At 36.2% G+C, this 25842-nt stretch overlaps 1 protein-coding gene across 6 annotated transcripts in view; it reads right to left on the bottom strand.

Moving 5' to 3' along the window:
• Positions 1-7093: 7093 nt before the first annotated feature.
• LOC128890150 (potassium voltage-gated channel subfamily KQT member 1) overlaps positions 7094-25842 on the bottom strand; it is a 76314-nt gene continuing 57565 nt past the window's right edge. For 3 of the 6 annotated variants that reach the window (XM_054148387.1, XM_054148388.1, XM_054148389.1), the window contains 5 exons: positions 25768-25827; positions 20430-20522; positions 14884-15040; positions 9922-10044; positions 7094-8054 (listed from right to left, as the gene is read on the bottom strand). In XM_054148387.1, the coding sequence (XP_054004362.1) occupies positions 7953-8054; positions 9922-10044; positions 14884-15040; positions 20430-20522; positions 25768-25827 (535 nt within the window). In that variant the 3' untranslated portion in view covers positions 7094-7952. The remainder of the gene's footprint in view (positions 8055-9921; positions 10045-14883; positions 15041-20429; positions 20523-25767; positions 25828-25842) is intronic. The other 3 variants (XM_054148391.1, XM_054148393.1, XM_054148392.1) reach the window with 2 other exon arrangements.

Below are 25842 nucleotides of genomic sequence, written 5' to 3'. Positions count from 1 at the left end.
GTTAGATTGTTTACATTTGATTTCTATTAAATTCGATGTATGTATGATTAGCTATGAAGCAGAAAATCCACCAGAACTAAACATTTCCATCGTTTTTTAATACTTTTATTTCTGTTAACTTGTAAACGTGATTAAACAATTGATAACATAGTCATGTTTTCCAATAATTCTCAAATTCTTTGGAAACAGTCCTTAAAACGAAGGATTTAAACATTGTATATTTTTCGTTTTTTTTTTTTTTAACAAACCAGTCCGTTTAAAACCTCTATTAATTTCAAAACGAACCACATTTTCACTCCTGAAAAAATATATCAACACCTTTCGAATCCTCGATTTAATCCACGCAAAATACTGAACCCAAACGTTCCTAAAAATGATTCGATATTAAAAAATTAATTCTCAACGTGTATGTAAAGTATCGATGCCATCAAAACATTTCTTAGACCCACCACTAGTGGCCCATTTAAAATTCCCTGTTACGATAGCCTCCATTTGTAACGAATTTTGAACTTTTCTCGTGATTCGTCGTTTCCAAGATCCGTACCAACATCGAATCTCTTTCTCGCGTCTTTCCCTGATTTGATACCCGCTTTGCATTGAATTTTTCACAGAGGTCCGTGGAAAAAAGTATCGACGAAATAACAAGATAAAAGAAAGTCGAGACGAAGCTACGAAACTACAATCCTCCGTAAGTATATTGTCAGGAAAAGAGGCCATGTAGGATACATCAGTAATGTACAAGCAAGAGAACCTGATGATGGTCAAAATGGCGTCGTCGCCAGATCTGGGCTCCTACGAAAGAACGTTATTCGAAGTACTATTTCCTGTTACCTTCGAGTTTCAACGAAGTTTCGTCATTCAAGAAGCGACTCTTATATTCGAGGCTTCCTTGTCTCTTATCGAATTCGTTACAGTTAATTCGAGTTTACCTAAACAATTTTATATTAAATGTTCCCAGGTTCTTGTCGACGAGAATACGCGAATGTGGAATCGAAAAGGGGTTCGAGTGTCTGCCAATTTGTAAAAGTCTATCGTGAAACGAAACATTACGTTTATTTATTGTTTGTACGCGTACCTGCGTACGTCGTTGATTGTCTCTACTCGTGGTCGGCAATATATAATCGTCCAGCGATACTTGGTTCAATGATTCGTGGCGTATTAATTTTAATATGTAGTTCGGTAACTCTGTGATATTTAGCGATGATTTTCCAGCGCGATAATCGATTCCGCGCCTTGTTTGGTCGACTGAAGGTTCTAGGTAAACGGTAGATAGCAGCTTGATCGTGGAGAAACTATCTCGTTGAATTTCTTGAACATGAAAGACTCCATAAATTCCTTCGGCACGATGATGGATTTAAACAATGATTAGGTTACGTCATTTATAAATTATCATCGATATCGGCGCACAAAATTTTTCTTTTATAATTTATAATCCTTAAAGTCGCGTCATGTTCCTCGAAATAATTAATCGTGATCTTTGACAGAACAAATCAATAAATGATAGTATGTTATCCTTTCTTCTGAAAACTTGACGAGTGAAATTAAACATCAATCGAAATGTACGAAATATTTCCAGTAATCTGAGTTTATTTATATGCCTTGAAAATTTATATCATGACGTCTTTTTAAATCGATGGGTATATTTGCTGATAATTTTTGAAAGTATAGGTCGAGTTATTTTTAAAGTGAAAAGATTAATTCCTTCCTCAAACATTTCATCGATCATCTGCATTTATTTTATAGTTTCGCGTGTCACTTCAACGAGAAGTATTCCCCGCGAACAAACGATAAACGTTCAGCGGCCTCGCTTTGCGAAATGGAAAAATTCTGTGCTTTGCCTTCGGAGTCCGTATTGCCCGTTAAAGTTCCATAACCCTACGACGTTATTTACAACACTATCTTACCCTAGTTTCTATCACCGATAATTATTAATATTTATCAGTTGCGTCACAGTGGAGTTAGTCGAGTGAGAGGCACCATAGAATTTTTTTTTATATCGTACATCCGTACGAGCTCGAGCGCGTTTCGCAGAGTATTTTTCGTCCCTCGACGTTGCGAAATTCAGAAAAAATCACTATTTCGGGTAAACGAGCATTCGCCAGGCGGCAGGAAATTGGATCTGTCGGCACAGAAATCAAGATCAACGAAAAAGAATTTGTTGGTGATACCTCCTATATACGAAAAAAAAAAACAAAAAGTATAAATATTGTACTCTTATGATAAATTTCGTGACGTTGAACGATGGTCCAATTTCACAGGATTCAGGTATCACATAATTGTTTAAAAAATAACGTCAGAAGCTTTACGAATTATGTCTCGACCGACAAAATGGACACTTAATAATATAACATAAAAATCAACATGCGGAAATTCTCCCATACTAAATTTTCAAATTCACAGGATCCAGGTATCATAAAATTGTACAACAAATAATGTCAGAGGCTTTACGAATTGCTTCTCGACCGACGAGATGGACACTTCGACTAAGAAGAGTTCCATTGTTCAAAGGACGAAACGTTTCAATTTCAACGCGAGAGGAACGAACATTTCATTTCCCTACGAGCCAGTAAACGCAAATGGAATGTAATATGTCCGCTTGGACAAAGGAACGCGACGAGTATTCGAAGTTTCGGAATGCACAGAACTCGGTACGCGTTGCACCTATCACATGTCCACGCGAATCGGGTTCGAAAAATACTCTGCCAAGTTCGCTACGCTTAAGAAAACTTTCTCCTACCCTCGCTATGTATAAGTATATATTTACAGAATTGCGTTACGTTAAACTCTATTAATAGTACGTAGTTTAGACGATAGATATTTTCAGTGCAATATTTCGCCCGACGTTAGACGTTACCCTAATTAACAAGAGACTGGTCCTTTCCGCGCGGAGATCGATATTAACCCTCGATGGAGTCGATATCAGAACGTTTTTACGGCGGATGCCTTACAAAGAAAGACGTTCGTGCATTTCGAAAGCTCACGTGCGTTCAATGCGAACGAAAATAAGTCGAATACTCGACAGGTGTCCCGTCAGTTCAACCATTCGAGTGTAGAACACGTTCTTTACCTAAACGAATTTTTAATGAAAAGTTTGCACAGTCGTTTGACTTGTACTCATGCTTACCGTTCTAGTTCGAAGAACTGCAGAAGGAACAGGCGAGTCTAGAAAGAGAGCAAAAGACTGTTCAATTCTAAATCGATTTTTTCTTAAATCACTATCAAGTTTTTAGAAAATCTATCAACCATTTAGCGACTATTTCTTCCATCGATTTTTTGAGTCAATCTTTTTCGAAGCGATTTTAATTAAATTTTGAAAAAATGTACTTCGATTTTGTTGCATTTTACGTAATTTTATGCGTCAATTTAATATCGATATAAAATTCCGTTTTTCTGCGCTCGAATGGTCAACGAAGAACGAAAAACTAGAAAAAGGAAATTGTTTCTTGCTCTACGGCGAACACACGTACATTCATACGTACACGCACTCACGCGCAGAATCACTTAGAACTAGCATGACGAAATTCTGACGTGAACTTACGCATATATCTGACGGTGTCGATAAAATTACGGTTCTTTACGTGCCGTAACCGATAGCCTACGTAGAAAATATAAATGTATTTATATGCAAAATAAATCCGATTTTCTCTTCTATTCCCCTCCTTTGTGTTTGCAATATTTGCATCGCCATCGATTCCCCGCTTTCCTCTTTTGTAGCTTGCGGTTCAGGCGTACGATTCTTTACAATTCCGTCCATTCCTGGACATGTACATGCGTAGGTATGCAATGTACGTACTTTACAGTGGTCTCGTGGAAAGGGTCAAGCATCTACAGCACGCTGATACGAGGATTGCTTCTCTGAACCTGTCTGAATGTTAGCTCGAAAATATTTAAGGGAATTATTATTTCTTGATTTACAAAGTTTGAAGAATGGTTAAATTTGTTGCTGAATGTTTATGTGTACTTCTTGTGGATTCAAATATTAATTTAGTTTTAAGTCTACCTTTCACCATTTGTTTATAGATTGTATTATGTAACTGATACCTCACGAGTTTTACGACAGAGGTTGTTGATGATTCATTATTAATTATACATTCTCGATACTATAAGGTAAGATAAATATCTTTTTTATCACAACAAATGTGTCTTGCATAATTAATTATTAATTACATATTCTCGATGCTGTAAGAAACAATAGATATTCTCAAATGTATCACAATTATTATGTCTTGTATAGTGTGAAATATTATGAAAAAATACTGCTTTTAATCGCGAACAAATTTATGAGGTTTAATATTTCACATTCTTGTCAAATGATAAAAATTGATGACACTGGATGTACACCAGGACTCTTCGACCGTGTTTCAACTGACTGCAGAAGCTTTGCCATGTATTCCACGAACACCCTGTGCAGGCCAGCGATTAACCCTTCAGCGTGGAGGCATTTAAATGCTTGATACCGTATAATTCCCTAAGACTCGAGACAAGGGTACAACAGAAGAGAAATGATTCTTACAGAGCTCACTCGGGCTATCTACTTTCCCTCGCATGAGAAATGGGAAAATCCACTGGCCTTTATGTCGTTTATATAATAAACATCAACGCTGATACATTGTACCAAATATCAAATATGAGTAAGACTGCTGATCTAAGTAAAAATGTCGAATAACAAGTGAAGAATGTTACAGTTTCTAGTCTGTTACTTGTTCAACAAGAATTGCAATCTGAGTTATAATACGTAGCCTGTGAATGTGTATGCAAATTCATATTTTTAATGATACAGATTATTTTATCGGCAATGTAATGTGTGTGCTGTTGTTGACATTAAATATATATATTATAATTTTCCTCATATTTCCACTTGTCATAAATGCATACATATTCACAGTCTGATAGTATGAACTGAAATGTTGTTTCGTGTAAAATAAATGTAGCAAATAAATCACAATAAGACATATAAAAATATCATATCGACAAATAAAAACAATACGAAAAAAAAGTATTTCATATTTAGACCTGGTAGAGGTCTGGTCCAGATAACAAAAACACTATCCTAAAGGGCAGTTTTAAACCAAATTCTCATGCGAGGTACAATGTGAGTAAATCATGGATAATTAAACGAAAGCGCAGTTCCTGAAGCTCCACGTTGAAAGATTATCTCGAACACACATCGCGAACACGTTCGAGTTTCTCGAAGGGAACAAACGCCCGCAGCGAAGAGGGGGATGCGATCATGAAAAACCGGGAGAACCGTACGAGGATATTTTCATATAAGCATACTGTTTTTCAGGTTTTCGTTTTATTTTTTTTTTTTTTTTTTTTTATTTACTCGGCAAGTTCCGCGTTTGTGCTAGAAATTGAAAAAATCGATCAAATACGAGTAAGGTAAGTAAGAGTAACTCGACACCGCTTTTGTACAACTCGCGTACGCGACTCGACACGCTGAATTTACCAAAGTCCGTGATTATTAGATTTAAGGCTTAATAATTGATCGTTATTACCAGCAGAGACTAGAAGTTACGTTACGATAAGCCTAGTTAGATATAATATGTATCGTCTAGGAAGTTTCTTTATTTTTTGTTTGTTTGTTTGTTTGTTTGTTTCATTACTTGCTTATTGTTCCTCTCTATTACTCCTAGTTGGCCCGATTGATGTTCCCAATACGTTTGCATATCCGTTTTCTTTCATCGTTATTACATGGAGACAGCCTCGATTAGCTCTCGTTACGAAACTACAAACCCTACCGCATACGTTTCTACGTAATCTCGGCCTCTGCGTCTCGATCCGTGGATTCGCCTACGAGCCAAGGCTCCATCGTGCGGCCCTCGAAACGCGAGAAACGCCGGATTTGGCGATCGAGGATCGTTCATCGCGATGACGAAGCTTCGATTAATTCACCTGGCGCACGATGCAGGGAAACCGGCGCGTTTCTCGTTTCACAAAACTCGACGTGGCTCGTCCTTCGTTCGTTCGAAGAGAAAAATCGTTCCTGTGCGTTTAGCGTGATCGTTTTGCGAATGGTTCCTCGAGGACCACCGATCCTACGGCTGCGGAAGTATCGAAGTAACGACGCGGGCTTCGTCGCTCCCGTGGACTCTCAGCAATTGTCGACTGCTTTCGGATTTTGCTGGACGTGGGAATCTCTGAGCTCTGATCTGTTCTTCTTGAGACGAGGTGCGAATGTCAAAGGAAACGAGGGAGGGAGTATTTATTTTTGTTACTGGCTTCGTTGAGTTTTCATTTCTGCAGAGGCGATTCGTTCGCTGGACGCATCTGCTTTGACTCTAAACCATTCAAAGTTGAATCGTTTCATCGAATAGCGGTCTTCTTGGTCGCGGAAAATTTCTGTAGCCCTTCTTCAACCTTCTCGCGTATATTAAAAAAATTCTCCTGTGTCTGTCTTATTTACAAACTAAGTAAAATTGCTGCTACAGATGATGAGGTCTTGAAATTTCGTACTTTGTAAATTTTGTATCGTTACAGTAGTTTCGGAAAAATCTTGCATCCTTTCTTTAGCCTTCTCATGTATTTTAAAAAATTCTCCTGTGCCTGTTTTATTTACAAGTTAAATAAAATTGCTGCAACAAAATTTCGTCCTTCCTGGATTTTATATTATTATCAATTGTTTTTCGTTCTTCTTGGGCCAGAAAGTTAAATTAACGACAGTTTGAAATGTTGATCTATTAATGTGTCTTCACCTTTGACTCCAGGCTCATGGCAATTCTCATTTCTATTAAAAATTCAACGTCTCCGCGGGCATTGCTAATTTCCCTCGCTCCAACGTTGCTCCGGATCTTGATGGAATTACGTGTATAGTTATAAAGTTACACGCAAGAAAATACGGATCTCGGAAGCTTCCAAACTTTCATCCCTTCGTTTGGCCCTGTCAAGAATACTGTTCGTGAAACGATTACAATTTGCTCCGCGGCATTAACTTCAAAACAAATTCAATTTACGTCGACCTTTGTTTTCAGAAAAAATTGAATTAATCAAAATATCGATAATGAATTGCGAATTTCTCCATTCCTCTATCCATCCAGTTTTTCGTCCATCATTCAAATTTGTACAGATTATTCACTTACACAGCTTTCGCAGAGGATTTTTCTCTTCTCTAGGCGTTCTCTTTTATTTTCCACTGTTATTTGGTTACACAATTTTAATGAACCCCGATCGATACTGGTGGACAATGGGAGATTGAAATATGGTCGTATAAGTTCGCACTAGTCAATCTTTCTTTTTATTATCCAGCTTCTGTTTCCACGTTCTTCGTACTTCCTCATCCTCCACTTTCACTGTTTTCACCTTCATCGTCTACTCTTCTTCGCTTTCTATACTTTCTTTACCCATTCTTCCTCAGCTTTTTTTAATTAACACAAATTACACACGTCGATCCTCAGTTTTCGCTTCAAAATTTAGACTAAACCTCCCCGAATCGAAACCTTAAATCGACTCTACTTCGATACGCAACAAACTGTGTCGTTCAGTCTTCTATTTTCGAATTTCATCGTTCACCTTCGTTCCACCATTCGCTTATTTACCTCTTCCACCTTTCTTCCACCTGAATCTCCGTACCTCACCCAGTTTCCACCCTCGAACCTAATCGTACCAGCCTCGACGACCTCTGACACGTCAACCTTAATCCTTTATCGATCCAGTTACTCATTTTCAGCGGTCGTTTTTCTTTCACTTTGCTCTCCGAATGGATTCGGCTCGTTCAATTACATTTGAATCGTTTGTCACCTCGAGCCGTAGCTTCGCCCTTTGGATCGAGGGTCTCGACGAAATCATCCTCGGACAGAGGCGTCCTTGGCTCGTATCCGATCGAGGCGAGCGACTCGTCAGCCGCTCTTGCTGAGCATGTTCGGAGCGATGTTGGTTATGGTGACGCGAGGTAAAGTCCACGGGATTGCCGGTGATCGTGAAACAGATGGCACGAGCTTGCCGAGGGCTTCCTGTTACACGTCGTCCTCTATACTCCTCAGGGGTATTTGTTGCTTTTGTGCTACCGCGTTCAGCACGTAGACCAGCTGGTCCAATTTCTTGTCCATCACGGACAACTGCGGACAGAAATTTCCAAGTGAGAATCGATCTTCCGAGAACGAGGGCGAGAAGCTCTGGGTACCTCGGGAGCAAGTGTTTTTTTTTTCTAGGATCGAGTGAATAGATTGATAAGTTATGGTCGTGGGGAAAGGTCACCGAAGGGTGAGACATTTTGTGATTATTAATTTGATCTGACTGCTTCTGCTTCATTGAGGGGCACTCTTTTTAAGATATTATGAGATAACTATTCTGATCGAATTGTATAAAAATTAATATTAATAATATATTGATAGGAATATTTTAAAGATTTAACCCAGATCTAACTCAGATCTTAAGCAACATGCATAGTAATAAATAAGAAAATTCATTTTTATCCCAGGAAGAAATAGTACATCCTTAATCCGTTCGATTTCTGTGCACTATAATGATAATTGATTTTGTTAACGTTTATAAGGGTACAACCCCTTGAAACTAAACCACTCTAATTGTACTATTAAGTACCATTATAATTATTCTTGAAAGTAAAGAATTCACACCTCGACGCTACACCAGTTGACGTAGATGTTTTATTTTTAAACTCATCACTGTAATTTAACTCGATCGAATGAGAAGCAGAATTACAGCTGTAAAGGTTTCTTCAAAATTGAGAATCATATGCCCCATTACACTCATCCATCGGCAATTCTCTAGGGTGGAGGAATAAGGTGGAGGGCTTACGAGCATTTCGTGCAGAAAAATGAGAAACACGCCTGGGGAAAATACTTGAGACTAATCCTCTTGATTGAATCAATTTCATCAGGTAATCGAGTGTTTAATTAATCGATAACAGTACCCGAATACAACGGTTCGTACAGATTGCTATTGATAGATAATATTGTTAATGACTAGACTGCGGATCTTTGTGCAAAATAAAATCTTCGCGAACATGGCTACAAAAATTGTACCTAAATAGGAATTTATTTTGTTCTGTAAATGTTATAACCTGAACTTCACTTTCAATATTTTTTATATTCTTGCATATTGTTTGCATTTTGTAGGTTCATGCGCATTCAAATTTTCTATAAATGCATAAAGATCCGCATGAAAATTATTCTACATTAATTTCGTAATCTTACTTTACACAGACTTCAATAGAGGGCATAGATAAAAACGCATAAATTTCAGCGTATTACTTATTAATCCTATTGCTGTCGTTAATTACACATGACAGAATAAAGAAGAATGTTTGATTTCCTTTTTAAATGGTTTTTAAATGAAATACGATAGGTTTCGTGATGAATATTACACATAGTTGTTTTCAATGTTTGTACGTTATCATTGCAGTCTCAAAACTGATTCAAACAGTGGCAACGGATATGAATTCTATCCGAGTATTAGGTTTCTCAGTTATTCGAATCTCTGCTACGAAACTCGAAACAGATAGATAGATACATATATATTTATTAGCCTGGGACAATATTCCTTATGGACATGAAATTATATCTGTAGAATAGTAACAGTGTTCACAGTAACAGCAGTATATTAATAGAGAAACATAGATCGGAATAGGAATATAAATACTGGTGCCAATAATAAAATATTATTACCATTCATAATATTATGGAAATGAGAATTTAGTCTTATATTCTGCAAGCATTTAGGGTCTAAAACCACAGGGTCCCTTCGGAAAATAATAGTTTATATTTAACGAGTAAAAGGGGCGATCATCGAAATCAATAAAAATAATATAATTTAAAATTAATTGAAGTAAACACAAAGAAAATATACTTGATCGATGCTTATCGAAATCAAACATGCGATTATCCAGCTGATGTTCCTTCTAAGTGTTGGAGTAATGGGAGCATTATTGTTAAAATAAACAAACAGCGAGAGAGGGGGTCTCACCTGCTGTTCAACCCTGTACAAGCGTGCGCCTATCGTCATCGGCTTCACGTTGCCTGCCCGGTCGATTCCTGCCAGATAGCTGCCAGGCTTGCCCAGGGTCTGATCCAATCTCCTTTGTAACTCCTGTGAAAAGGTATGGTTAACGTGCGTACGTATAGTATAGGTACCATTGAAAATCATCGATACTGCCAAATCGGCACGAAATCCGACCAACACAAGTACCTACTTGAGAAGATTAAATCCAATCATAAATTCGGTACAAATATTGGAAGCACGAGTATTCGCGTCTGCGTCTCCTAGGAGATCGCAACTCTAGCGAAATTTTAAGAATCACTTTTTCGACATTGTTTCCAACACGAATTTTGTCCATCCATAAATATTTCATCACTTTCATGGGGCTCGTATTTTGGCTAATCATAGCGTGGGGACTTTCCTTCCCGAGGGAGTAATTTGGTTTTGGGGTGCAGAGTTAGGATTTACCGGTTTATTGATTTCTATGAAAAGAATTAATGTCCATATCTCTCGTTTTTACGTCGAGAAATAAAAGAATACAGCGGATCATTAATTTTATCGACGATAAGTTCCTTTCGATAATTACAAGAATCAGGTCATTCCATAATTATTAAATGAATTACCATTGAAATCGTATTCTAGGCTCTTAAAATGTAATACACGTTATTATTAAACCCAATGCTACGTCATCAAATGTTTATATTCAATGGACACTATGAGGCATTGGTATTTAGCTTTAATAACACGATTAACGAAATAAAATGATATTTGAATAACAATTTAAATACTTTCATACATTAAGCAGATTAAGGGATGAGACAACATTGAACTTTTGTTTCTGGAAACACGCAATACAATATATACACGGATAATTAACCTAAAAAATTATGAATGAATTTGGAATACCTCGTGTAGGCTCGTACACAAGGTTCAAATTAGGTCGCATCGCGTTGACAAATTGTCAGAAATACACGTGACGTTGGTTATCCTCGGGGGGAATACGTGAATCATTGAAACATCGTAGTTAATTGTGCACTAATAACCATTAATTAATCGATTTAATTAGGGAAAACACTAGAAATTTTCCACGACAGCAATAACAAGGTAATATCGATTCAGTTTGACGGCTGTGGGCCGTTGATAGCTATGGAATCAATCATGTTGGAGATAATACTGATGCCTGTTAACAAATTAACGAACAATTTGAGAGAAAATCCAATGTTATATAGTTCGATCAAACAGTATGCTAAACTAAACAAAATTGCAATGTCAATACTATAGAATTTTAATTTTTCAGGCGTTTCATTTTATTAAGAATAAATTTTATGTTGTAAGAAAAGAAACTTTTGTATTTGATAAGAGTGTATAAAGCTTTGAATATCTGAACGTAACATTTGGCAGTGTGTTAAATAAATCCAATACTTTCATTTCTCGTGTAACCTGCTTGGCGACCTTGTGGTAGCTGACGAACCTAACGCGGTAACTGGATATCGACCGTCTCTTCGCGAAGTTGAAAATCTCGAGGAAGCAGGAAACGCAAATCGTGCCAGCACGAAGGTTTAAGGGTGTTATCGATTTTACGGATACATAATAAAGCCTCATTCGCTCGAAACTCCCCTCTTAGAACAAAGGGCCGCATATTCCGTGGAAGTTAGATTGCCACGATCGACTATTTCGCTCGAATAATCGTGATGATTTCGCGTTACTTCCGGTCGACCTGGCGGGATGTATTTCGCTCGGGAAATTTTCGATTCACTTCTAACTGATCGAAAATTAAGACAAAACGAAGATATCTCGTTAGATAATAATAATCGCGCACAAATTAATTGCGGAGGGAAACTCACAGTGCGGTATTCAATATCGTGATAATAGAACGAATATACGATAACGATACCGTGACATTCAGCATCCCTAATTGAATATTTTGCAGTACGTAAATTGCAGCCTTTGTTACCCGAAAGTAACGATTCATGCGTGTGTTGATATTAAATATAAAAATGTAAATATAAAAGATATCATTATTTTTACGTTTTGTTTTCAGTTGTTATATGAATAAATATAGTTAGGAAAGATGCGTTATTACGGGTTCAATATGAATCATACTTTTCATTTATTCTTGAAGAGGAGTAAAATAATTTTTAGAGGACCTTTTGCTACCAAAATGGATTACATAATAATTTCGTTTTCTACTATTACATGACTTTTCAATGCAATGCAAAAATCTCTTCACTAAAGCTACGATGAGAAGCAGGATCAATTGCGGAGAAATTGAAACTCTAACTTATAAATTTATCAAATATTATTTTAAACATATAAATGGTTTCACCCCTATTGATTCCTTAAGACTCACGATTGAAATTTTCAAATCCGTCTACGTCTCGAGACGTTTCCAATTTTCTTAAAGTGTCAAAGCGCATGCACGATGATGCTCGATACGCTCCACAGATTGGCACACTATTATGTCGACACCGGATCAAGTCACCCGGCCGTTGGAGTGTTCCGTGTATCGACAACTTCATTGTTCTATGGTTTGACATTGGCTTTATTCACTCCTCGATTGGCAGTGACGTAATAATTGTCGGCGCGCAATCTGCATTTCCCCGATGAGAAACGGTGCACGATACCACTGTTGCCTTTGTCATCCCACCTAACCTCCGGTGGTTGCCTGAAATGCTTAGCGTTACTCGCGTCAATCACGAAAATTCGTAAATTTTTATCATCCATCGAAAGCTTCGGGATGGGGAAAGCTCGATTGCTAGATGGAAAATGTATTCTCTCATTCACGTCAATGTCACCAAAATATGCAACATCTAAAATATTTCAAATATCTAAGATGTCTAAAGTAGATTAAAATATATAAAATAGAAATAATAAATATTCGACTTATTCTGCTCAATTTTAGGACTAACTCATCAATTTCATGGAAACTTTATGAACAATCAGTTGCATAAATAATTAGAACACTCCGTATAATTTAAAAGGGTTTTATAATTTAAACATTCAGTTTCCACTAGAATAAGTACAATAGTGTTCGATCAACGTAGAAGGAATTCTTCCTGAAATTTTCCGCAAGGAAACTTGCTTATGCTGTACGAACTTATTTTGACAAGAAGAATATTCCCCTTTACGATCCCGCTGCGCTGTTTGGCGTGTACAGGTGCGCGTGTAAACATTAATATTCGTATTACCAAAGGAACTACCAAGATTTCCGAGCGTCTCAAAGCAGTCGGTTTTTCCCTTAATCAAAATTCCACCCTGGATGCTCGCTGCGCTAAACCAGAGCCGAATATTTCGAAACTGTTTCGTGGCCACGAATTTACATCGTGTAAATTTAAAGTTTCGGTACTCGAGTGTATACATTATAAATATTCTTGATCTCGAAATTGCTTCAACTCCAAGTTTTACTTTTTTACTTTTCAACGAAGGAAAGTAAAGTGCAGAGTGTTGTTCGATGAATAAAGAAAATGCACTTGAGGTAGTTACTTAAAGTAAGAATACTTGAGCATGTTTAATGCATCAGTAAGCGAAACTCTATCGTTACTGTTAAATGTTTTATAAATTATTGGCCTTTTAGACAGTGCTTGCGAATGTGGTGCTGAAAATCAACATTTAGATCGTGTCATTTGGCAATGTCCAAAATATGAAAATGAACGTGTTACCCTCATAACAGCGCTTCACCGTCGCAAATACTACCTCCCGACTTGTATGAGGTGTTTCTTATGCGGTCCAGATATTAAATGTCAGATGATTATATTTGAATTTATTAAGCGATGAGCAATAAGAATTTAACTTAATTTAAATTTAATTTAAATTAAATAATTATTATTATCATAATTTTACTTCATTAAAATAATGTAAGCACACAGACGCTACACAAACTAGTTTTTAGTTAATGTATGTAAAAAGGGCGCATTAAGATATGTTATGTAACGTATGCTATATAAACCATATTTGGTTTAAAAGCATCAAATAAATAAATAAATAAATTATTGGCCAAGTAAATATATGACCAAATGTAGGCCAAAAATATTATTATATTGAAAAAATCTGAAAGATTATATTTTTGACAACACTTAAGGGTGTGCTTCACGTATTAATTTGAGTAGCAAAAGTATAAGTGGTATAAACTTTTAGGACGACCTAATGTTTTGAACCACCTTGAAATTTTCTATGTAAATATTATTAATCTGTGTTAGTATGGACATTATCAAGGTAAATATCATTATTTAATTTTGTATTTAGTGCCACGTGTAGCATTGATCTCTTTCAGAATAAAATATTTCGACTCGAATAAACGAAACCACAAAATCGATCCAGGAGTTCCCATCGTACCTTCATATACAAAATTCAGGAAACCCCCTAAACATTCTCATTGATACTCCCAACCTACAGTGACATCCTTACAGCAACACCTAACAAGGAAGAACCGTATAATTAATGTTTCAGGACAAGTTGATACTAAGGATGGAACTTCTGCAACTTTCGAATCGTATCAATTCCAAAACTTCCGTAATCATCAGGTTCGTTCGAATGTTAATGAGGACTACCCATACTTGACAAACTTCTATACTCTGCGAACTTGTCACTTCCAATATATCGGGAATGGTACTGTTAAAAACTGAAACTCCGCGCTTGTTAACGCCTGAACTTCGAAATCTCTTTGAACCTCTTGAATCTTTAAATTATTCCAACTTGGAAATTTCTCTAACCATCGCGATCGTTCGTACATTAATGGAGACTATCCAGGACTTTAGAACGTCTTACGAGCTTGGACTTCCAATATGTCGGAACTGGAACTATCGAGGGATGAAACTTTAAACTTGTTAACGTCTGAACTTGGGTCTCGAAGTCTTTAAATTGTGGGTATCGGACCAAATTGGGTATCGAACTTGAAATTCTGGGCTCGAAAAGATGCGAGCATGTCCCAACGCTGTAGACAAGAATACTCACCTTGATTCGGACCATCATATTCAGGTGACCCTGGCTATACTGCTCGATGACATCGCGCACGTCGTAAGGCTTACGTGCCTGCTGAAATTTCCGTCTCGCCACGAAGTACTTGATCTTTCTGATCGCCCTTATGGCGTTTCGGTGCGCCTCCGTCAACCTGAAAGCGAAGGAAATGCTTGATTCGGAAGTATAGCTCGTGACCTCTGCGAGCACGTTTCGGAATGGGTATTATCACCGAATGACTGTCATTTTTATCGAGGTCACGTTTCGTTGTCGTTAATTTACGATCGGGTACGATTGATTTTCCCCTCGACGGCTCTTACGTAATGTAACGGGCGTGCAAATAACAGAAACTAATTTGAAATTCATTGGAGACACAGAGTCGAATTATTCCAGTTCGTTTGCTTCGATTTCGGTTTTTATTTAGATGTACAGTGACTTGTATTAATATTTACTTTACTTTATTTATTATTCCAATGTATACCTCGCCATAATTCACTTTATATATTTACATATAAGCTTCTGATGAAGTGGTGTGTCAGTGTGTTGAAATAAGTTTTGTTGTTGTTTATGTAAAGTGAGCTTTCGTTAAAATCTAAAAGCTTAGTATGCAATTCATCTGTCTATTTTAGTTGACATTTCAACTATTTTCCTGAAAGGGTTCTAAATATTCTCCGTCGACACATAGACATTGACATACAACGTTTATACAAATAGAATAATTAATTCAGGCATAGAGTAAAGGAAGTTGTGATATTTATGCGACGTAAAGAAACAGCTGACAGTTATTTATATCAAATAAAAGTGAACATTTAACAAAGAGTAGACATGCAATCCGTTTGCCATAAATATACTAACGTGTACTAATGCGAACAGAGCACATAACATTACTCACTTTTTATTTAATATTTATAAGGTAAAGACACTTTCATTTGAAAACAGAAACGTCCAAATTCTCGGTTAAACGTTATACAGTGTCTATGCATTGTTTAGAGCCCACCCTCCTCCCTTTTATCAGCTGCAGCACTCCTCGAAAGTGATTTAAGTGACAAACGAAAAAAATGCAAGAGCTCGACAAAAGCATAAAATGAAATCGACGGAACAGTGTCGTCCTGAATCTACAATTTCGGAACACGCGACGTCTCCGTCGTAAAATAATTATTATTTCCAGGAAGACGATGTCGGCCGCCGACTGTTCGTGTAACTTTGGCTGTCGATGCTTCGAATTACATGGAAACACTCTCCGCTATTGGTTCTCAGTCCCTCAACGTGGTTTCAGACGACACGCGTACCCAACTACCCAGCCACCTACTCTCGACGAGCAGTTGAGAGGACATTCTCGAGGCAAGTGGTCGTTCTTCAACTGTTTACGATTCGACGCCGCTTACCCCCGAGTAAAGACGCTTTTTCGCAGCGTTCGGTGCCAGCCTCACGTAGATAACGATTATCGAATTTTCATTCGAGCAAGGCTTCGTTCGGGTAAAACTTTACTCGAGTATTGTGGTCGGGTGAACAAATATTTGTTCGTTACGTAATCAATAGATCGGGGATTGCATGCACTTATAGTTTGCATTGGTTTGGAGAATTAATACGAAACGTGCGTGGAGAGATATTTTATAAAATAATACACAACGAAGTTTTTATGTGTGTGTAGAACACCCTCGGTGTACGCGATACTTTCGTTTTCAGAAATTGGTAGTTATATCGAGATGAATAACGAATTTATTTCACACGTATACGTATCTTTTTTTTAAAAAATGGATGTTCCTTAAACAAAATAAACACGATGCTATCTTTGTACAAGCTGGACATGCATGCGATTAATTAAATGATGTAATTAAAATTTCGAAGAGACACTTTCATAGCAAATCGACTGTACAGTTTCACTAATTCGCAAATTTAAATCGTCGTGGCTCGAGAAACCGCGGTCGCGGCTACTTTCTGAAACGATTACGCATCCTGGTGACAAAGCTAGGGAAAGCGTGGCCAAATAAAAGGGTAAAAGAAGAAACACGGTTCGAGTATCAAACGGAAGGGATGCGTCGCGAAGAAGAGAGAGGAAATCTGGACGCGATGTTCTTTGTGTTAGGGGTTCGAGTACCGCGCACGGCAAAGAATGTAGGCCGTCCGTGAAGCCGAGTAATGCACCGGTGAAAAAAGCACTTACGTTCTGTACTTTTCAAGAAAAAAAAGCCTTTCACGAGAGCCACCACCGCGAGGCAGCTGTTACATCCCTCTTTCGAGAACGGAGTTTCTGGAAATGTCAATGCCGCGCGATGGCGATCGTTTTCCATGATGTTTCACGTAATTCGTTTCGTCTTTGCCACTAATTTTTAATTTATCGATGCAGGCTCTGTTCAATTTTAATTGCGTCATAAATCGAAAGCGGACGACTTCACTGCATTCATTTTAATAGCGAATGTTTTAATAAGCAGATTAAGTAAATTGATTTCGATTCTTATGGTTGAATACCCTTCAATATTTAAACGTTATCTATATAATATTTAAAAGTGTCTGATAATACATCAGTGGCTAAATAAATTATAATTCCGTGGACCGCGAGATTGTAGACTATTAATAACAAATATTGAAACTCCTTGAAAATTAATCGAAATTTTAGTTTAGAGTATGTACACGTATGTTTAAAAATGTGGTTTTTGAGTGTGAACTAAATAAATGTTGGAAGAAAGAATGGTTTACCTGTGATAAACGAGGCGAATTCTTTTCTTTGAAGGCTGCTGAAAATGAAGAAAATAGAAAAGCGAATGAAGTAGAAAATGAGCTACGTTCCACAAACGAAGAAGCTGGCTATAACATAAAAGCAGATGGAGAAAATAGAAATGCAAAAAAGTTAGCAAAAGAAACACGCGAGGGCGTTCGTAGGGATTTTATAAAGACCTACCTCGCGATGATACGCCAAAAGGAGAAAGGAGCAAGGGAATGGAGAAAATGAGAAGAAATGGTTGGGAACATCTTGACGAACATGGAAGATTTAATTTGAGAAGCGATGCAGAAAATAATAACAAGTGATACGTATTACAAAACATGTTATTTATTATATAGAGAGGTAATTGTGAAGTCACTGCGATCCAATAAATTGTAAGAATTGCATTGAGAAAAGTGACTTGAAGGTGTTCACTGTTGGTGCTTTTACTCTAAAATTTAGAGTCTATAAGTCTATATGATCGCGAAATGTCCATTTCGAATTACTTCGAGTACCAGATTTTCATTTACTTTCTTGTAAACGTACTTTCAAGCTTTTAGCACTTAATTATTCCAGAATTGTATATTAGTATAAGATAATAATCGATAAACAGTCATAGAAAGTGCATTTCATTAATTATTCTTTTAGAACGTACCAGACCTGTCGACCATCTAAACAAATTATTAAACAATTTTTCGTAGCTGTCACGTCATGCCAACTGTTAAACCGTAATTATATTTCGCGTTTGCAGTAGCAATAAATAAAACAAGCCTTAAGATGATCTAATACTGATAATGGACATTTATTAGGCAGGAGAAATTGCGCTCTTCAGTTTGAGTTTTGTTTGAATCGAATCCGACGATTCTAAGCAGAGTTATAACAGTTTAAAGATTTCGTAGTAATAGATTGATATGAATGAAAGGGTAGCTTTAAATGGCCTACACGTAATACTCGAAATGCGTACGCGATCCGAGAAATAGGGGAGGCCGTGAACGACCTCGTAGACGACCTTGTCTAACGGAACTTTTTCTTGGAGAGACTCGACAACATTCATTGGCGTAACTATTAGCTTTTCTGTGTTCTTCATTGGCGTATCCATCAATTTTCGTCTCACTTGACAATTTTAGGTAACCTGTCATTTATGTTTGGAAGGCGATACAAATTCGGTTCTTTTACACATTTCACTGAATGTTGTTTAGGGAGATTTTTAGAGCAATATTTTAATCTATAATGAATTTATGAATTTATTCTGCATAATTTGACTTGAATTTTTAACCAATATACGTTTTTTGAAGAATTTATAATGAATATACATCCAAAATTTTGGAAGAATATCTATTCTACATGAAAAGAACTTTATAATCTTCTTGTCTATCTTCTACAATAATAACAAATTTAACAAAATTCAACATTTTCGCGTGTTCTCTCCAATTAATAATTAAAAAGCACAAGGTTCAGGCACAGGACTATCGGAAAATTCAGTCCTGGTTATTTGTCAGCCAAACTGCGCATTCAAAGGTGAAAGCCTAGGCAGTCGATGAATCGAATGCATGCACTCGAGTATATGTATATGTCGCGGTTTGCTGTCTCAAAACATTTCCAGCGTGTAGTGCCGACCGACCGTACCCTGCTCGACGAAAATTCTCCGGTAATATCGATTCGGCATGCAAAATGAAAGTAATTTGCATGGAGATATAGGCTCCACGGCTTTCCTACGCCCTAATTTTGCCCGTTGTTATCTAGCCCAACGTAAGCGTAAAATAGTCGAACGATATTCCAGCGATGGCCAGACTGAAAGATAGAGGAAAGAGTAGCATTCTGCCAACCCGTCAATTTACACTTCTTTAGGATATCTCGCTTGTAATTCAGAATCCATTAGCAAAGCTATTCGAGTATATCCTAGTGCGATTGAAATTTCACATTAAATAGTTGTATCAACTTCTTGTCTAGCTTATCTAGTAAGGACTAAAGTTCCAAAAATCTTGAAGAGCCAAATCCAATTTAATATGTTTGGTGTTCGACATATTTTGATTTTTTAAAGCATTTACAACAGGTTGGTTGTCTGTCTGTTCTTGTAATTCAAACTGTATTAGTAAAACCTTTCGAGTATATTCTGAAGAGAATTAAATTTTACATTGAACAGTTGCATCTTTCTTCTCTAGCTTGTTTAATAAAGACTAAAAGCATTTACCAGAAATAAATGAAATATATTAAAAATGTCAATTGTAATTCAAACTGTATTAGTAAAACCTTTCGAGTATATTCTGAAGAGAATTAAATTTTACATTGAACAGTTGCATCTTTCTTCTCTAGCTTGTTTAACAAAGACTAAAAGCATTTACCAGAAATCAATTAAATATATTGAAAATTGACATTTTTAACTGACTTGAAAACAGGAGGAGTTTACTCAATTCGACACATATATATGTGTACATATACACATAATATATTTTTTTATCCTATCAGCTTAATGTAATTAATAATTTCAGTTGCTTTCTAATATTTAACCAAATACGAAACTATATTTATAACACAAAGAATGTTACTCGCGTTAAAAAAGAATGTAATACCCTTTCGCATCAAGTATTATTATTACAACATTTGTCACGTTCGCACCAAGTAAAGCGTGATCTTACATCAGATCTAAATTGAAATCAAATTGACCCTCGCGAACACGTTCTATTTTTTACCCAGCCTGTCAGCGATGAATATTGAGGACCGCCGGCGTACGAGTATCGCGAAAATCAATTTGCATCGAAACGTCGTTTTCCTTTCTTCCCATTCCGAAACGCGGAGTTTTTCGCGGAGAACGCGGAAAATCACTATGGGAAAGTATACTTACGTGGTGACCCTTTGCGGTTCTTCGATATCAATGTCAATTTCGTCGCTGGTGGCCTCCGTGACGGAGCTCGTCTGCGAGGTGAAGAGGCTTCCCCTGCCAACCGGAAATACGCTACTCACACTACCAAACTCGAGAACTAGTTCCTTCGACGTTCGAAGCCGCTCTAGAGAAAGTGCCCCTCAGTCGGCTGACGTTTCCTGTCAGCCCAAGTTTCCCCGACCGGCTATTATTTCGCGGTTGAAATTTCCACAGATTTTCCACTCGTCTCACACGCATATTCCCCCACACGTGCTTGTCCCACTTTCGGAGACTCTGAACACGAATCGACGTATTTAGCGATGGTACACGACCATGATTATGCAGCATCGGTACTTGGTGACGAAGAATTTTAGTGTCACGAGCACGAATGATTCTTTGAGTAGTAGAAGCTATCGATACCTATTCGAATGTCTCGATGTCCTTATAACAGACTTGGGAAGATTTTAATTGAAACGAAAATGAGAAGTAATTACTTGAAATAATTTATTGTGGACGCTTATTTTCAATACAGTTCCTTAAAAATAAAAATAATACCAATTCATTTGAAATAGCTATTTCAAATAATGAATTGTTTGGCTGTTTTTTTTTTGTTTTAAATTTAATGAAAGAAGTAATCCCTCTATTATCATTGTTCAAGAGATTTTTGTCTGGGTCTCTTTAATATCGTCAAAAATGTTTTCAGGAAAACATTTATAATAATCGAATAGTAATTTAACATAGACAGATCAGTACTATCATCTTTCACAATAGTCGATACATTTATTTCTCCTTGAGTTTGGATAACAAACATGAATTTGGTTGCTATTTCATCACCTTAGAATTCGAAATCCTAGTTGTACTTATGATTTCACCTGACATCATTTTTGAGAACAATTTCACAATTATTTCAAATAAATATAAAGTAAAATAACACGTTTCTTGGCATAATATTTTACATAATTTCACTTGTAAAGAATGAAAATCATTCTAAAATAAACAACCTGCTACTCAAAATAATATTTCAATTAATATTATTTAAAAAATGACCAGGTCTGTTTCGAAATAAATATCCGAGCATCGAATTACTTGAAAATAATGAGAAAGACTAGTGATATACTTATCATGTCCATCGCTATACGTGTTCCGCGCATGCTCTTTCGCAATTTCGACTGCTCGCTAATTGATCGATTCAAGCTGGATCCGATCGCGATCATGCTGTTACGTCTCAGACACGTGACGTCGAGAATCTCGCGAGGAGTTTCAAATCGAAATGCTCAAGGTTGATTACCAGCGACGTTATGTTAATTGCGTTACTTGGTCGATTCGCAGGGGAATAGCGGGTGACAGTGACTTGTGAAATCTCGTTGAGATCGTGCCAGTGAAGTATTTGCGGTGTTTTCTTTAACAGATACACGTTTCTCCTGTCTATTTTTCGGTAATTGCCAATAACAGCCGACTTTGAGGGTTTTCTCTAGAGCAATTTACAAAATTGAACATCCAGATCACGGAAGTGGCAGTATAACGGAAATTCGTTATTCTCCTTTCTTACTGAATTAACGATATTAACTATAATTAGACTGCGAATTTTATACATTTATAGAAAACATACAAAAAATATATATATATATATATAATCTATGTAGAATACATTCTATTAATAATAATATTTATAGTTGGTTTGCATAAGTGCATAAAGTCTGTAGTTTAACTGTAAGTGTCGTTTAAACAATTTCCTAATTCATAATATTTATACATTCGAAAGCAGAAAAAGATTTTTAAGGAAAGGAACAGAATTAATTTTAATTATATAATGTCGAACGTGTCTGTTGTGAATGTAATAAATATTCATATCATAAACATATTAACCAGAAATTGTATCGTGAATATTCATGAATTTCCTTTCTCTCTCAATTCTCTGTTGTAAAATATTTATTTCAGAAACGCAACTCGAACGAACAATTCTGTGAAAAGTAAACGAGCCTCGTGAAAATAAATACTAAATTAACAACATACACTCGTTGAACATTCTAATAAGAATAATGCAATATGACATCATGCATCACTTATGTTTATTTTTTAATCCTTGAGTCATGATTCTTTAAATAAATGACTTTCTCGATTACACAAATAAAAACCTTTTTGCATCGAGCATTGTTGCGACCAAATAAGTCACTAATTTATTTAAACAATACATTTCGTAAGTCAAGAAGAGCTACTCGAATCGCATCTCTTTGAATAGAGTGCAATTGCATTATGCAGATGCACCGTTGCACTTTCGTGAAAAGTGATGTCGCAGGAAGATAAACATTAATGTATCACTCAGCGTTTTCTTCCGCGAGCCTTTACCTTTAGCCAGGCAGAAAATACCACACGACCCGTTTAGGTGAACCATCTTGGATATCGTGATAGAGCTTTTGAAGAATCAGGTTTCTTAGTGAGTGATAAAGCACCAGTTCGGTACAATAACAGTGCGTTCTCAGACACCCGATGAAGCTGGTGAGTGCAATGCTAACAGAACGTTGAAATAGTCATTAAACAAGTACGGTTCATCCTTTGGTGACCACCTACGTTAATTTCAGGATGAATTTTGCTAAGTTTCGTTTTGGAGACGTCGTGAAAACTCTATCGAATTTTAATTAAGCGATGCGATCGAGAAGAAAAATTTGTAGCTGATGAAAGCACTTTGTAAACTGCATCTCTGTGCAACGAAAGCAATCGATCACTTTGCTTAATTAATACCATACACAGAAAACGGAAAATTCTTCTATAAAGACAGGAAGTAATAAAATCGATTCGAAAATGTATTTTCATATCGAGTACATATGCAAATGCTCGGTAGGAAGGATTTATTTTCTAGTTTTCTCGATTTAGCTGAACCAAAATGAGTCAGTAATGTAAAATCGCGTTAGTTTAGTTGAGATCTCGGAGATTTAGGGTTAAAATCGCGATGTGATCCTTATTAGAGGGAATTTTAAATATTTACTGTAAAAATTTACTATGATTCGAGAGAATCCCCAGATAGTTTTAATAAAAATAATCTTAATGAAAGTTGTAGTCACGTAGTATATTTTCATTATAAAAATTAAGCGTATATAGAATATTTAGAAGATAAACAACAAAGGAAATCGGTTCGACAAAATGGTAACATAAATATGTAGGATTTGTTTACTTTCCAGGAAACGTGTGAACGGATCATCAAAAAGTTAAGTGTGTGGTAAAGTGAGAAAATTGTTCATTAGTTGAAGAAAAATTGTAAATAGAAGTTGGAAAGCAGTGTACAAGTTTGTGCAAAATCATAAAATGTATAGAGAAGATAAAAAGCAACTTAACATTTTGTGATAAACGTGCCAGTTTGAGAAAAACGTGGAATTCATTTGTGTATAAATTGTGTAAAAATTGTATTGAAAATGGTGAGTGTGTCCTAAAAGAATGTATACATTTAGAATTAATGTAATTAAAAAACCACATTCAACATAAAAATGTGTACAACCCAACACATTCAAAGGAAAGAAAAATAGAGAAATGTCATTTTTATGAATGAGAAAAAGTTCGATTCCGGTGGTCTTTATGGTTGAAATTATTTTTACGCGAAGCTAATGTTGTAACACAATTATTAAGTTTGTATCGTTATTGCCCTGTATCGATTATATTATTCAGTACGCTATTACTGTATTTTTAATTGAAAATGAGTTTTCTCGGTACGATTTCTTTTTTATATTTTCTTTAATTATCTCTAACGATTTTACATCATTATTATCATTTAATAAATATCATAAAAAACATACCTCTAGCAACCTTTAACATCTTCGATGATCATTTTAAACAAACACAAGATGGTTTCAGACACGAAACCAGGAAAGTTTAATTCCGTATTTTCAGGAATCATTTTGGTATGAATTTACATATTCACGTAATTTTAAGTAAGATAAGTTAAAATCGATATGGCGAAACGTTTTCTTTTTCTGGCTAGTTGGAAACTTTCCCGGGAAATCTTGAACGTACCAACGGGATCGAGAGATCGCTATAGTAAGTTCGGAGTTACTGTAAATCGTAAAACTTCAAACAGAGCTCCGAGCACCTTCGTCACGGAGCATGCAAATTATTCGTAACTCCTTCCCCACCGACAATTCGCGTCGCCCCTCGCACTCGAGCAATACTCGAAACCTGACAGGGAAACAAATTCGCCCCGCGGAGTCCATTTCGAAATTTCACGTGGCTTCAAATTTTATTCCGAAACCCAGCTGCTTCTCTAATTTTAAGCAGATTAAGGAAATCCGCTGGTAATCTTTACCACAACGCTTAGGAAAGGTACTGCTCGGGTATGTCGACGAAAGTATTTGCGATATCACGAAAGAAATTATTTGGACAATTTTTTTGTATAATATTCTGCTTGTAATTTGTTTAAAAAATAATTGTGCCACGTGTGAATTCGTTAGGCACGCAATGGAACATTTTAACTGTAATACAGTCGCCAGGTTGTGCAGCAAAGTAACTTTAAACGTTAATAAATATGAGCAAATTAATTAATTAATTACTGATTGTAAGCTATGTATATGACACTATCTATGGAATTACTTTTTAATTGAACACCTTTTTCACAGACTATAGTGGCTCAACAGTAAAAAGATCAGGAATAAACAAATTGTTTTTTTTTAATTTCTAAATGCATCGAAAAGATTACATGAAATATCATTCGAGTAATTTTTTTAATTTCCTAAAGAGACTAATCACTTTATCAAATATTTAATCTGATGTATAATTATATTGAATTATTATTATTAATTTATAGTCCCATTTAGACAAACCCTTTTTTCTATGTGATGTTTTATTTCCTCAATAAATAAATTTAAAACCTAATCTTTTACCTTCTTTTACTATGCATAATAAATTGATAAGTTATATTCAGAAAACTAGGCATCCGCTCTAGATGGTTAAACGATAATAGTAAATCGACTTCGAATTGATTCTAGAATGAAATTTTCAAACTGAATGAGAGAAATGATTTCGCTCGACTCAGTTTTCCTGAACGTGGAATTATTCGAGGGGAAATTCGGCAAGCTATCCATTATCCGAATAAGTTTTGTACCTCGACAGAGTTCGAAGAAAGTTCTACTCGAACGATTTCATTAAGACTATGGGAAGTACAAATTTGCCAGATGATTATGCACAGGGTGATTCGTAATTGCAGGGCAATGCTTCAATTAGTAAGTCTAGAACACGAAGCAAGGAAATATAATAAGGTTCTAACCGCATCTAATACGAACTAAAACTACGACTTCTTCTTTACTAGCGATGAAATAAAATATTAGTCATTCTGTACCTGAAGAACGTTTGTTCCTTGTGGCCGAAGAGGTAAGATGGCAGAGTGAATACACTTACGCTGCAGTATTGGCGG

The sequence above is a fragment of the Hylaeus anthracinus genome, unplaced genomic scaffold (genome assembly GCF_026225885.1).
Source record: "Hylaeus anthracinus isolate JK02 unplaced genomic scaffold, UHH_iyHylAnth1.0_haploid 12000, whole genome shotgun sequence".
Classification (NCBI taxonomy): domain Eukaryota; kingdom Metazoa; phylum Arthropoda; class Insecta; order Hymenoptera; family Colletidae; genus Hylaeus; species Hylaeus anthracinus.
The sequence above is the reverse complement of the archived record's forward strand: the minus strand, read 5'-3'. Positions and strand labels throughout refer to the sequence as shown.